Source organism: Thunnus thynnus, chromosome 5, assembly GCF_963924715.1.
Source record: "Thunnus thynnus chromosome 5, fThuThy2.1, whole genome shotgun sequence".
Lineage (NCBI taxonomy): Eukaryota > Metazoa > Chordata > Actinopteri > Scombriformes > Scombridae > Thunnus > Thunnus thynnus.
The window spans coordinates 32,575,465-32,590,188 of record NC_089521.1 but is presented as its reverse complement, the minus strand read 5'-3'; the positions used below and the strand labels follow the sequence as shown (position 1 = coordinate 32,590,188).

The 14,724-nt window shown below is 40.7% G+C and overlaps 2 protein-coding genes across 3 annotated transcripts in view; both read right to left on the bottom strand.

Annotated features, from left to right (window-relative positions):
• LOC137183637 (troponin I, fast skeletal muscle-like) overlaps positions 1–14,724 on the bottom strand; it is a 138,728-nt gene that overhangs the window by 78,200 nt on the left and 45,804 nt on the right. The gene's annotated exons all lie outside the window — the stretch shown is intronic.
• Positions 1–14,724, bottom strand: part of lsp1a (lymphocyte specific protein 1 a) — a 48,909-nt gene that overhangs the window by 33,229 nt on the left and 956 nt on the right. Inside the window, exon 1 of one of the 2 annotated variants that reach the window (XM_067590808.1) lies at positions 2,564–2,969. The exons of the other annotated variant lie outside the window; for it this stretch is intronic. Coding sequence (XP_067446909.1) covers positions 2,564–2,664 — 101 coding nt within the window. The 5' untranslated portion in view covers positions 2,665–2,969. Of the gene's footprint in view, positions 1–2,563; positions 2,970–14,724 lie in introns of those variants that run through there. 2 annotated transcript variants of the gene reach the window in all.

Genomic DNA, 14,724 nt, shown 5'->3' with positions numbered 1-14,724 from the left:
TATCTCTGGAGAACACCCCCAACTCCAGGACTGATGTCCAAATTAGGAAATGTGCATCATGTAGCAGGTGGATGTGACTCCCCTCACTGAGACCTGCTGATAGACGTCACAGCGGAGCAGAGGAGAGACACTGAGATAGCGATGTAACCGACCTGCACGCTGGTATTTAACATGTTTTATTTTTTCTTCCCGAAAACAAATCATTTTTAAAATATTTGTATGAAACGAATATTTGTAATAAAAAAAAACAAACAAACACTATTTGTGCTTTACTGAATAACGTATTTAGATATAGATATGGGATAATGGGCTGATCGTTAGCTTGGTGCTACGTTTCCTGGCTGAAATTCCACTTTTACAGTAGGCTACCATGTGTTTTGAGACTGAATAACTTGAATTTCTATATAGGAAAGAGGAAATGTAATTTAAAAAAAACAACTCAAAATTTTGCTTTACACCTGGCTGATGTGGAAAAGTTGCTCTCGTCATCAATAATACAGACTACACACTAACTCTGAGCAGGTTAAACTGGCAAAATGCAAACATGTCCAATCAGTAACTACATTAACTTGAGTCTCAGGTACCTTAAAGTGCCACCGACGGCCGCTAGCTGCTCCAACTGACTCCCATTCAAAAAGCCTCAACGTCTCTCTAGAAATACTGAATCAATCATTGTTTTCAACGAGTCATTCTGGTCTCAATCTCTAAATTCAGGCCCTTTAATAAGTTTGAAGACTTATAGTAGCTTTGTTTTCTGCCATATGGGCTCCTGAAGGCCACGTCATGGATGTATTAATCATCACTACACTGATGACTTCTGGTTGGCTCCTTGTTCACTTGAATGGGAATGGGCTTTGTGAAGCTCAGAAAACAACCAGTTACCAACCAGTGAAACAGCCATTAATCAACACAACAGTTAAGATATCTCAATGAGTAAGATAATAAATAAAGTATTTATTTTATTTCTTTCTGTCTTCGGCTGATTTGAAAGCATGAAAATCTCCAAAAGTGAGTCAAACTTAACTGTACTAACGGTTTATTTCATGCAGGGCTTCTGCTTGTAGTAAAGTATTAAGTGACAGTTTTATTTAAAGGGATTTGAGGAGGAACATGTGTTGATTTCTGCAGTTTCTAAAGTTTAAAACACTGACGACGTACAAAATGTTGCTTTAAAGTTTCAGTTTTAACTCTGACATGTTTTGAACATCAGCCTGAAGTGTGTAACTTGGTGTGTGTTGATGTTTATGCTGCCTCGGCCTCAGAGGGGACGACTGCAGGACTAACATGTCAATAAGCTCCATGTGTCCGCTTGGGGTGTCGAGTTACTACACTCACATTTTGGCTTCTGGGTCACTAATAGATCCCTAATGGCTACCAGCCTCCATCTGTTCCTCCACCGCCCACTTTCTTTAACAGACGTAGGAGGGACAAGCTGTGTGACCTCTGACCCTCAGCGTCAACACACATACAGTTCTCATCATCTACTCTTGTTTTCTCATCAGAGATTCACAACAAGAACAACAACAAGCTGATCTTTGTTCTCAGCGCTGGTTTGGTTTTTGCTCTTTAGTGAGATTCAGGAATAAAAAAACTATAAGAAATGAGGAAATGTATCATTTTGAGTGGTTTGGTTTCAGTGTGATAGTGATTCCTCCTCATCTCCTGTTACTCCTCACTGTCTAGTTAGCGTTCCAACTTTTATATCACATTATTTTTTTGTTATTTTTCTTTTATATCAGCTGCTACTCTGACAGATTCGTTAGCGTCAGAGCTTAGAGGAGCTTTGTATTTTGTCAACCCAGGTGTCAGAGCTCAGAGTCACTCAATGTGCCCAAATAATTGTCACATTCACACACATGCTGCTTTTACGTAACCCAGGAGGGGCCACGGAGCCCTCAATTGGACTATTTGGCCTCTTGTAGAGGACACCAAACATATTCAGTCAGACATTTCCCCCCTGTAACATCAGTTACCGATCCAAACTGGATCCAAGGCGGCCAGATTTAGCCGTTACATCCTCCTCTCTCACGTTTCTTTGCACATATCGTGCATCCACCTATATCCACGAAGCGCTCAGGAACCCTGAAGCTGAGTTTTTATGAACTGGAAGACATCCATGGGAGCATGAAAGTGTTTACGGTGAAAAGGTCCGTTTTCATATTACGAGGGATCACATATGTTAGTCCAAGATCAAGATAAAACCTTATTAAATCCAAGTTATCCATAGCGAGGATGTACGAACGAGGGAACGGCATCAAGGTGAATTCAGTTAAATTGAAAACACAAAATTGGTTATTTTTTTTCTCCTCCCAGTTACATGCAGTAAAATGCTAAAAATAGATGATATCTCTACTTTATGTGTTTAATGTGATATTAAATGTGCTACATAAATAACATTTGCTTTGCTTTGCTACGTAAAACATTTATTTCACACAGCTTGTCGTGGCTGAATCCCTCTCTGCCAACACTTTAAAGTTTTAAAACTATCAAATTAAAGTTTACAGCAGCATCTACACTACCCACTGCTGTTTCATTATCAGCAGACGGATTTCAATTATGACACCTGTGTCTTTTCTCAGCCTTCGGCGCCTCATAATGGCCGTTTTTCTGGCTCCGGCACAACGAGATGACGTCTCGGTTCTTGATCAACTGCTGCAAAAACATCAGACTTATTTGGACGAGGAAGAAAATCAGAGATGCAGAGAGACGGCGAGCATCAGAATCAGCATCGCTTCCTTCCCCTTCTCTGTGCTTTCCTGTGTGCAGGCGGAGACCGGCGGAGAGGAAGTGAATGAAAGGACAGAGGTGGAGAGGCCGGTGCACAGCTGGATGTGGGTCAGCTGGGTGATCCACTGATAGAAGCTGGGTGATGAACCGTGTTTGTTTTAGAGGTGCTGGGAGCAGCAGATAGTGGTCAATGGTCAATGTGTCAGAAACTGAACGCTTTCCTGGCGCTGTACCGTACGTCCATTAATCTGATAAAACTTTAAAACTACAGTTAGACCAATAAATTCATGTCGACATAGTTAATGGTTCAGTTCTGCAGGTCAGATATGTAGACGAATCCAGGTTGTAGATGAGAAGCCTGTAAACCAGCGTGCATCACTGATTGTAATCGATGTTTGTAAGTGAATTCACTTTTTAATCACTTTTGCTAGTAAAACCTTCCAGGAGATCCTGTAGAAGCGGTTATATGTTGAAAATATAGTCAGTCATATATATATATATATATATATATATATATATATATAGTCATATATTCTGTGTAGTTATTAGCTGCTGCAACAACAAACCAATCATCTGGGAAAAAACAGAAAGTAAAAGCCTCTGCTCCATAACATCAGTTCTACTGTCATGAATCTCCATTAAATCGTGATTCGATTGTTCTTTACTGCAGCTTAAAGGCTGACTACTCTCATCAGACTGTCTGCTGGAGGTTCTGCGGCAAATCACTTCCACATTTTCTGGAATTGTCCACAGTGTTCTGGAGGCAGTTTTTATGATGGAAATCGTTTTCATTTTAAAATTATCTACCTTGGTGATCTAGAAGAGCTTCAAGACAAATACCTGTTGAGAGTCCTGTTAGTGGTGACAATATACTGTATATACAGTATATACTATGAAGAGAATTACATTCAAACTAATTACTCAAATTGATGTCTTTGATGAAAATTGATCAGTGGCTTAAACATGTGTCAACAATAAGGCCTGACTTTGTATAATAATGACATACTTCCATTAAGGGCATATCGTCCAATTTAAATGATCTTTTCTTCCATGTGCAGAATGAATATGGGTTGATATATATGTACAAATATATATTCTGTTGTTGTTTGCTTCAGAGATGGATCCAGCATTTTGGAAACATGACGGTAGACTTGGTGATGTGGGGTTGTCACCTTAAAGAGCTCCTTACACAGAAACAGTCATCTTTAATTGGAGATTTTATTTTTACTTTTAATCTCATTATCATCCACACACTGTTTCAAAAGACCAACAAGAAAAACCTACTGGAGGAAAGTTTGGAAACTTTTGAACATATCAGAGCTTTAAAAAAAAATAAAAAAATCTATTAGTATTGGCAGCTTCAAACCAGAATATGAGTTCTGCTCTTCAACCACTAAAGAGTTATTTTGAGTCCTGTGTGATCTGTGGTGGTGGATGTTGCTGGTTTATTGGTTGGTTCGGTGCTGTCAGCAGTTTCAGCTCGTCCTCAGAGGATAAACAACAGTAGAGGTCGAAAACAATTCAGCCAGCCAAAAACGATCCACAGTTACGTTTGAGTGACAGACGCCATCTAGTGGCCGTAGTAATTATGAGCCGGAGACGTGACGCGGTTCAGATGACGTCGATGGCGTGTTGGGTGGATGATAGATGGACAGATGGCAAAAAGTAGGACTCCCGTTTCCAACCACGAGTGTCCTGTTTCCAACCGCGAGTCAGGACAGTTTTTTAAAAAACTGTAACTATAATTGTCGTGGTGTTTACTGTTGCCATGACGACGACGGTTGGCTAACTTTAAGGAGGCAGGAACTTTAACCCACACCACGTTTCAAGTGATCATTCTAACCCGAACCATGATCTAACCCTAACCACACATAAAACATCATTATTCTTTAACGGTGATGTGCATCGGGTTTTGGAAAGCACATATATGATATGTCGTCGTTTAATTATGAGGATGTGATGACAGTTTGGGTGTTGAAATCTCCTCGACCCAGCAGACTGTCTCAGAGCTCAACTCTGCCCTCTCATTACGTTTCCTTTCTCTAATCAGCGCTGCGGGATTCTTTCATGCCTGGAAACGGGTCAAACATCTGATTCAGACTAAATCATATATCACCATCAGAGTGATATGAAAGTACCGAGGTTACCGGCAGCTTCACTTCTTCCTTTTCCTTTCTGTTTTTCAGTTCTGTGTTTTCTCAAAACCAAATCTTTTTCTCTTGATCATGTCAGCAGATCAGAAATCTTCCCCCTCGTCTGGACTGAAGCGGTGCAACGTTGCTTCTGCTGACAATTACAACCTGCAGAACACTTTCAGTTCCTCAGCAGGAGTCAAACAGGTTTTTTGTTGTCCTGAGTTGTTGTTAGTCTGTAAAATGACACCGGAGGACAAGACTGAGCACGTTGCAACCCTGAACGTTTCCTCAGATAACAGCTGACAAAGTACCCTTGAGCCCTGGAGGTTAAAAAACATCTTTTTTTTTCTCACTTTAACAGTAACTGTTGTTAAAACCACAATTTCTAGTTTTTACATTCCCATTTTTACACCTGTTCAATAAACAAGATACAACATGTCAACCAGGCAGCTTTGAAGTTGTTGGAAGGTGGATTTTTTTTTCTGTTTTGATGGAGCTAAGCTAGCAGTTTCCTCCTGCTTCAAGTGTTTGTGCTAAGCTAGGCTAAACACCTACTTGATCTATCTCTGAACTGGAGATGAAACTGATCTTTTGCTCCAAGTCTTGGTTATAAAGCAAAAAGAAAATATTCTTTTAATGCCAAGACAAAAGTGCTAGTCAATATAATCAAGTGTTTTCAGTCAATAAGAGATAAAGTTCGTTCTAAAAGTCTGGAAATAATGCTAGCTGCTGTTAAAACTGCAATTTCTGTTTTTTTATATTCTCATTTTTACACCTGTTCAGTAAACAAGATACAACATGTCATCAGGCAGCTTTGGAGTTGTTGGAAGGTGGATTTTTATTCTCTTTTGATGGAGCTAAGCTAGCAGTTTCCTCCTGCTTCAAGTCTTTGTGCTAAGCTATTGGCTTACTGGACACACAGGCATCTGAATCCCAGGGAAGACAGAGAACCAGGATTTCTTTTAGTAACAAATAATTCCTCAGTGTTTTGGAGACACATCTGGTTGCCAACACATTTGTGGCACGAGAACTTTATAAAAAGAAAAGTCAACTCTGTGATCACTAACATTAGACCGACCAACAGCAACAACCAGAAACACGACACACCAGATAAAAGCTGAACCACCTGCCAACGGAGCCACTAAACCACACACACACACTGTCGGTCTCGATCTGCCTGCACTTGTCCAGGCTTCAACTTTATTGTCCGGTGATGTTTCACCGGAACGAGAGTGAAAGAGGGATTCACTGTCAGGAGGAAAAAGGTTAAAAGTATTAAACCCTCAGCTGCTCTTTTGTAAGCACACACGCTGTCATCGGCTGGATGACTTGGTTGAATGACACAATAATAACACGGTTCCCTTTCAGCCTGTAAGCCTGCCAGGCTCCGCGGGACAGACAAGGATGGTGGGAAGACGTTTCAGAGATGAAGTCACTGTTGTGCTGAAACAAGTCGGGGCAGCGAAGGGTTCTGAATCACTCTGACACAACAACAAAAAAGACACCACTTCCCAGAAAAAAAAAAAAAAGTCACTGGAGTCACCAGACGAGCTGCGAGGAAGCAGCCGGGGGGCTTCAACCTGCACAGAACAGACCTGCTGCTGTTTTTCTGTTTGTCAAGAAAGAAAAAAAATCTATGTATGAAAAAAAAATCTATGCACGGGGTGAAGAAAAAGTCACACTGTTAAAAAAATAGATCTGTGTATCATCCATTCATTCAACTGTTCATTTCAATGTTTGTCTGTATGCACCAAAAAAATGAGGTTTTTCCTTCTATCAGCTCAAAACATGAACTCGAATAGACAAGTAAACCAAAGCAAAAAAATAAGTCTTATTTACTTTCTTTTCTTTTTCCTTACTTTTCTAACTATCCCATGTACAACAGTGTCTTCATCCTTCATTCACAGCTTTGTGCATGTGTGTGTGCAGTGTCTCGTCTCCAACCAGCTGCATGTAACCATAACAACACTTACAAATCAAATGTGGTTGTCAGTACATATATTCAGCCATTTGACTCAACTTTGTTTGTGGACGTCTCTGACTCAGTGGTTTTGTCAACACATATTTTGCACTATTTTCGGCAAATAACAGGTATAAATAATTACTCAGCAGAAACTTCAAATCAAACTGATACTTTATTTGATTGACTTTGACTTGACTGAGTTAATTTGACACCCCGGCATTGATTTTTCTCCACTTAAAAACACTGATTTTAGAAGAACGAATAGTATAACTGTCTATAATTGTACTACATTATAAATTTCTCAAAGACTTTCAGCCCAAAGCCAAGAGGTTGTGACATGAAGCACAACAAGCTAGTGTATGCACATGCTCTTCTCTCTTGAGAGTTACAATCTTATCGCTGTTATTAGTCTTTGAAACAGTTTCTAAACATTAATACTGTAATATCACTCTTTGGGGACGAAGGAACACGTCACCCAGTGCAGTGGTGTGACTCACTGATGTGTTTTTAATAGTTTTTGGCACAGACGAATAAGATGTATCAGGCTTTGATACACACGCAATACTTGTTAGTAGATCAGTTCATTGTTGGTTTGGATCCAAACATGAGATTTGTTGACAATAAGAAAAATATTGATAATCATCAGATTTATCCTTTAAGCTCCTCACATACCCAAAATGTCTCTGATTAATAAATGTCTAAACACAGCAAACAGTTTGCTGGACTTGTGATGCACAATGTGCCAGAATCACTGGTCCAGATCTGGCAGCCGTGTGTGCCAGAGTCCAAATCACCAAACACTAAAATCAGGATGTGAAACCTCTTTCTATTGTCTAGTCGCTCCACATAAAGAGTCAGTTTAGTTTGTCTCATGAACTGATTCGGGGATCCTAAACGTCCTGAAATGAATGATTTAGAGGATGCAGAGCTGGACGTGTCAGGTGTTACAGATATTTATTGTGTCAGAGCTGTTGTTGAGCTGTTGTCAAGGTGATTAAAACTTGTTTCAGGCACTTCTGAGGAATACTCCCCTGAGGCAGAAACAGACAACTTTCCCACCGGATTGATCATTATTTTCAAGAACTGGATGAGGTGTATTTGTTGTGTATTGTAGCAGTAGAAGCACAATGGAAGCTGTATCTCCTAACAACATGGAACAAATATATCCATCATTTCAAATTAAACGTTAATACACAGTCCAGCCATATACTGGGTTTTGACCTAGTTTTGTTTCCTGTCAAGAGTCTCGTGTTTCCTGTTTTCCAGGGTCTTCAGGTGTACAAACACACACACTTCTACACTTGAGTAGATGTGTTGGGGATAGTATGTAATATATTGTATTGTATATGCAGACACTGCGGACATACAGACGGGTGACAAATTAAAGGAAAAACCAACATAAAGTGTCTTAGTAAGATGTTGGACCACCACGAGCCACCAGAACAGCTTCAATGTATCTTGGCATTGATTCTACAGACTCTGAACTCTTCTGGAGGGATGAACATCATTCTTCATGAAGATATTCCCTCATATGGTGTTGTGATGATGGTGGTGGAGAGCGCTGTCTAACACGTCAGTCCTAAATTTCTCATAGGTGTTCAGCTGGGTTGTGATCTGGTGACTGTGAAGGTCGTAACATATGATTCACATCATTTTCATGTCATCAAACCATTCAGTGACCCCTCGTGTCCTGTGAATCGGTGCATTGTCATCCTGGAAGAGACCACTCGCATCAGGATAGAAATGATTCATCATAGGATAAAGGTGATCACTCACAACAACTGTGTATTGATTAGCAGTGACCCTTCCCTCTAAAGGGACAAGTGGACCCAAACCATGCCAGCAAAATGCCTCCCAAAGTATAACAGAGCCACCAGATCCCCTCACTGTAGGGGTCAAGCATTCAGACCTGGACTGTCTCTTGATGGTGATGACTCACTTTTCCCACATCTCTGTAGACCAGTACCTATGGTTTTAGCACCACTGAACTCTGCAATGTGCATTCATCTTTATAATGAAGGGTTTATACACTGCAAGCCTACTATAATGTCCCTCTTTATATAATTCTCGACAGACTGTTCTTGCTGACAGTCTGATCATGTCCTGCGTTGACGTTCTCAGTCACCTGAGGAAGAGTTGCTCTTCTGTCTTTCCTTACATATCACACTAATGCACGAGCATCACGGTCATCAAATGTGCACTGTTGAACACAATTTCCGCCCCTATTTACTGATGTCGTTCCCACAGATCTAAATGCAGATGTCACTTTAATCACTGTTCCTATTGAAACACGAGCCCCAACAATCAACCCTCTTTCAAAGTCACTTAGATCTTTTCCTCTCGCCATCTTGATATAAAATCATAATAAACTGGGCCTGCTCAGTATTTTTATACACGCCACAGAGCTTGATGTTAGCTGGATGTTAATTGCTTAATCATACCATGCAGTGCACCTGTGTGGAGGCATCTGCATTTGCACACATCAGTGGGGATGGTGGGGTAAGTAGGGAGGTTATGGAGATTGGGGGTGTGTAAGATTGGAGGCGGATAAGAGAAACAGTCTACAGTTGTGGTTACATCATCGTGTAATACAGTCCTTAAATAGGCCGATGTGATTTACACAAGTGACCTGCCATGAATCCACCTGTGCAGTGGACACACTTGAGTTAAGTTTCTTTGGCTTTTGGACTTTTTTCAGTCATTGATGATGTTTTTTTATTGACAGCAGAGGAACCTGGACAGAGGACAGAGTGACATATTCTTACTTTGCAGCAACAAGCTCAGCATTGGCTTTAAGTGACCAGCATGCAGACAGACACCAGTTGCCGCACCCAGAAGTCCAACAAACCCCGTCTGAGACTTCCAGCAGACAGCAATCATCATGTTGTGGCTGGTTGTCTGGGTGTCCAACCCCCCCCCCATGCAAAGCACAGTTTATTCTCAGGCTTTTACTGGAGGACAGGGAGGAAACCAGGGGTCGTTTCCATCACATCAGAATGACCAGACAAACATGAATCTGCAACAAAAAGCTTCATCCCAGAGGACGAACAAAATATCAGGGTTTTGGATTCGGTTATGAGAAGCTCAGGTTTTAAATGCAGCATCGGGGAGGAAAACATGTCCTTGTGATCACACAATGTGAACCTAAACAAACCAAAATGCTAAAATATCAATAGCTAAGACCAAAGAAAATAAACATATCTGATTGAATCCAGAGCTTTATTTTGTCTCCAAGATGGCCAAAAATGACAACAGAAAAAGAAGAGATCAAATGTGAAGAGGTTAGTGCCCTGAAAGTTCTCCTCTGACCAGAGCAGCTGGGAAAGTATTTACCAGTGACAGTAAACGTACCAGACGGGCAGAATGATCTGATATAGTTCCATATTTAGTAATTGGTGCCTTTATTTGTTCTACCTTAGCAACCAAAGCTACAGACTGGACGGCTGTTTGTGGGTGTGTGCAACGAGCCGACGTCATCTCGTCTGCAAGGTAGAAAAAACTAGCTTGAGCAGGTTCAAGCCCTGACTTTTGTCTTGCAGGCAGCATTTCTACATATGTTAACATCAAGGAACTTTGATCATGTTTAACATCCAACATCATAACATCATTTATGATATAAATAACAGAAAACCACAAAAAGCAGAATATAGCCCCTTAAAAAAAGACTTTTTTTGCCATATTTCAACTTTTTTCTCTACTTGTTCATGTCTGATGTTTCCACTCAGACGTTTTTTTTGTTTGTTTTTTTTATGCTCAAAGTTAAAATGTGCATAAAAACAGGTGGCTGCAAACGCTGAAGCATATCATCGAATCAAATCTAAGTGACGAGTGAGATCATCAGAGTTAACTGTAGGAGATTAATGAAATAACCTGAGAGTATAAACGACTTAACTGAGTAAACAGTTTTCTAATTTGAGAGAAGGATTCATCAAAGACAAATCTACCAGGCTCCATAACAGACGGAGATGAGTTTCTGCCGTCTGTGTGTTTAGGACGTCAAACAGCTCATCGGTTTTCACATCACATCATCTCTCTGTGAGGTGAGAGAGATAAAAACCTGTTATCTGAAACAGGAAACCCTGCTGTGTTTACTTTTCTCTTCGTCCATCACTCATCAGCTTACCCCCCCCCAAAACATTCCTCAGTCTCTTATCTCCCTGTATCGTAAACACTGAGGACTCCCACCCATGTGTGGGGGGGGGGATTCAGGGGTCAGAGGTCACAGCAGTGAGTTTGTTTTGAAGCAGGTATGCCTCTACGATGACATCATCACCACCGCAGGCCAGCGGGAGGGGGGTGTTTGTCTCCCAGGCAGAGCTGATTAAAAACAGATCGGTCTGCCCGCCTTGACCCGCCGCGGTGATCGGCACACCATCTGATAACAACTTGTTTTGAGCTCAAACTCAGCGATTCTTTCTGGTGACGTCGAGTTCACTCCGTCTGAACCGTGATACTGAGAGGATGATGGGATACAGGCAGTCTGTCAGATAAATATGGAAACACATCCTGGATGAAAACAGTAGGATCAGGTTTTTTTATTTTTTGTGTAGTCTCTATTTACTCAGGGAAGTTTCACTGAGAGGAAGCTTCTCTTTTGCAGGAACGCCCTGATCGCATTCAGTTACACACAATCACACCTGGAAGCTGCCCAGTACAACCACAGTCCGACCTGCTGGTCACTGGAGCAGTCGGGGTTAAGGGCACCTCACTGGTGGTAATGAGGAGGCGCAAGTGCTGTTTTTTCTACGTTTCCCACCCTGATTTGAAATGCAGCCAATGACACAACAAAGGTTCCCAAAGTGGGTGCCAGGTGCTGTTCATATCATTCTTCATCTATTGTGTGTTTTTAATAACATTTCCACATTTAAAAAACTGCACTAATCCCAGTTATCGTTGCAACACAACACGCTTTTCTGGCTCGGGAGCTTTGCAGGAGCTCAGCAGTCAGAAAGAAAACGCGATGGAAAGATTTCACACACAAAGAAAAGAGCTCAAAGAAACGCAGATACATCTCAACGCAGGATATCCGTCACTGTCCGTGTGTATTCTCTGTGGTTTGACACGTCCATAAATTCATGTTTGTGTGATGTAAACATGAAAACGAGACGAGAGTCTCTCTCTCCACCTCAACAGCAGCTCACACGTCCCATTAAAACAAACAAAACTATTTTGGGATTTTGTTTGTTTGTTTTGCTTAAATATGTTAAGAAAATGAAAGAAATACAGTTAACATATTAATGTATTTAATTGTTTTAATTGTTAATTTTGAGTAAAATTATTTGTCTAAACCCCATATTGATATAATATATGCTAATATAATATAATATGAAATGGTTGTAAGTTATATTGGGGGTTGGGTGGCTCAGGGTGCCATTAAAAGTAATTTCCTTTGAAGGGTTTGTTGGCAACGTTCAGCATGAATCCATCAGAGAACAAAACTGGAACCCAAAACATGTTCTGAAGTGTTTTTAGGTAAACCATCGCTGGATCACACTAGTGTGAAAGTGACTTTCAGTGACGGTAAATACGTGTCCATCCTCTCATTTTCCATCCGCTTTAACAAAGAGAAGAAGAAATACTAAAAACAGATTGATGTCAAGTTAAACAATCTTTAATCAGATGATCATCTGACCAGGACTTTATATTATTAGTCAGAAAACAGTCAAATAAACAGTATAAGTTTTTATATAAATAATCATATAAAGAATGAACTTTTGGTCTCAACTTTGAAGCCAACATGGACAAAAATCCCGGCGTGTCACGGAGCGGATGATGGATGTGAAAAAGTTTAAGTGGAGATGCAAATCATGCAGTGGGTTTCTGGAGTGATGTCACTGCTGTCATCTCCTCCAGACTGATGCCGTCTGCTGAGTGGACTGAATCAGAGCGAGACGCCTCCTCCAGCTGTTATCTGCTTCATCAACACACAGCTCCACCTCGGTTCTCACTGTGTGACTCAGACGTTTACACTGAGCTCACTGATTATGACGCCTCCAGACTCGCTGAGACGAAGCCGAAACTGCAATAACTCAAATAGTTTAATCAAGCCGATGACAAAACCATGCATCGGCTTTCAAATGGAAACCAAAAATGAATGGAAAGTCAGTGGTTCCACTGAAAGAGAGAGAGAAGACTTTCTGGTTTTTAGACCACACAAGTCTGGTCAAGCATCCGATGAATCGCCCTGACTGGAACTTTCTTATAAAATTCAGACTAAAATTGTTTTTTTTGTGATTTTCTGTAATTTTTATATTGTTATAATGTTAAATGGATGTTAAACATGGTCAGAGTCATATGTAGATATGTAGGTTTCAGCTGCCCCGATGTTTCATTTGCAAGGTTTTTTTTAACTTTCCCGTCATCAGCTTGTTGCACACGTCCACAGACGGCTGTCCATTCAGTAATCTTTGTTGCTGAGGTTGTTCACTCTCATATTTCAGATCTGATTCAGCTCCCAACATGTGTGGATGTATTTTAGAAGTTGACATTTGGAGTAAAAAGGGGGGGAAAGTAGTGAAATCCTGCTACTATAGTTTGTTTGAGCCGGAGGAAGTTTCCTGAAGCCGACCAATCAGAGCAGAGTGGGCTCATCGGGAGGCGGGGCCTTAAAGAGACAGGAGCTAAAACGGCCTGTTTCAGACAGAGGCTGAACTGAGGGGCATAAAGGACCAGTAGAAGATAACTGGAAATCATGCAAAGATATTCCAGTAGAGCCCCAGAATATAAATATAGAACTGAGCTGTGTCTCAAATCACATACTTCTGTTAGTACACTTTCATGTAGTACATGGTGTACACTATGTACTTACTGGCGTAGTGTGTGAATTTCTACAGGGTAGTGTTGTCTAAAATCAAACATGGCCGTTGTGCTCTTACCAGAAATGACAATTGCAAATTAGCATTAGCTAGCATTAGCGTTCACGTTATCGTTCGCACTACCAAATCATTACAGACTGCTAAATTAACCCAAAAAACATACTGATGGCTTATATCCAACAACAGTACAGTGGTGCTAAGTGCTAAAAAACACATGTGTAACTTACATTTGTATAATGTGGCGATGTTCACCGTAGTTACAACGTACTCCCGAAAAGTGGTCTCTCCCCTTCCGCTACGTAGCCAAGATGGCGACCATTGAGGGCGAGAAGAGTTCATAGTTCCACACTCAACTTTTTGACTGTTTTGAGTGCACCATCCGGGTTCTCACAGTGCACTGCATTTCCCATAATTACATATCGTCTGTTCTACTCAAAAAACCTGAGAGTAACTTGTAACTAAAGCTGTGAAATGAATGTAATGGAGTAAAAACTACAATATTTCCCTCTGAAACATGGTAGAGTGGAAATGAAATGGATACATTCAAGTTACATTTTTAAAACGTACCTCAAACATGTACTTAAGTACAGTACTCGAGTAAATGTACTTAGTTTAAGGCTGCAATTTATGATTATTTTCATTATCAATTTATCTGCAGATTATCTTCTCAACTTCTCATTTGACTCATTTTCTGGTTTATGAAATGTAGTTTCCTGAAGCTCGAGCTTTGACGTCATCAAACCAACAGTTTGAAATCCAAACATGTTGAATTAATTATCACACAAAACCAAGAACGACAGCAAATGACCTCCTGGAACTAATGACTAACTAATGACTTATATTTCTGTGAAATCTTTGCAGCTTTAACGGCGCTCTGATGATGATCACATCATCTGACACAGTGACCGTCTCCAAGAAGCCAAAACAATCCCGTCATTACAGTAAGCAGCACAGTGAGCTCTTATCTCCTCCGTTACAAACCACTGAGGGGTCAAACTGGAACCTGACACCAGATAAAAAAAAAAAAAAGCATTTTGCCCCAAAAGACAGGACGTGAGCCGCCACCCGTGAGCACCCAGAAAAC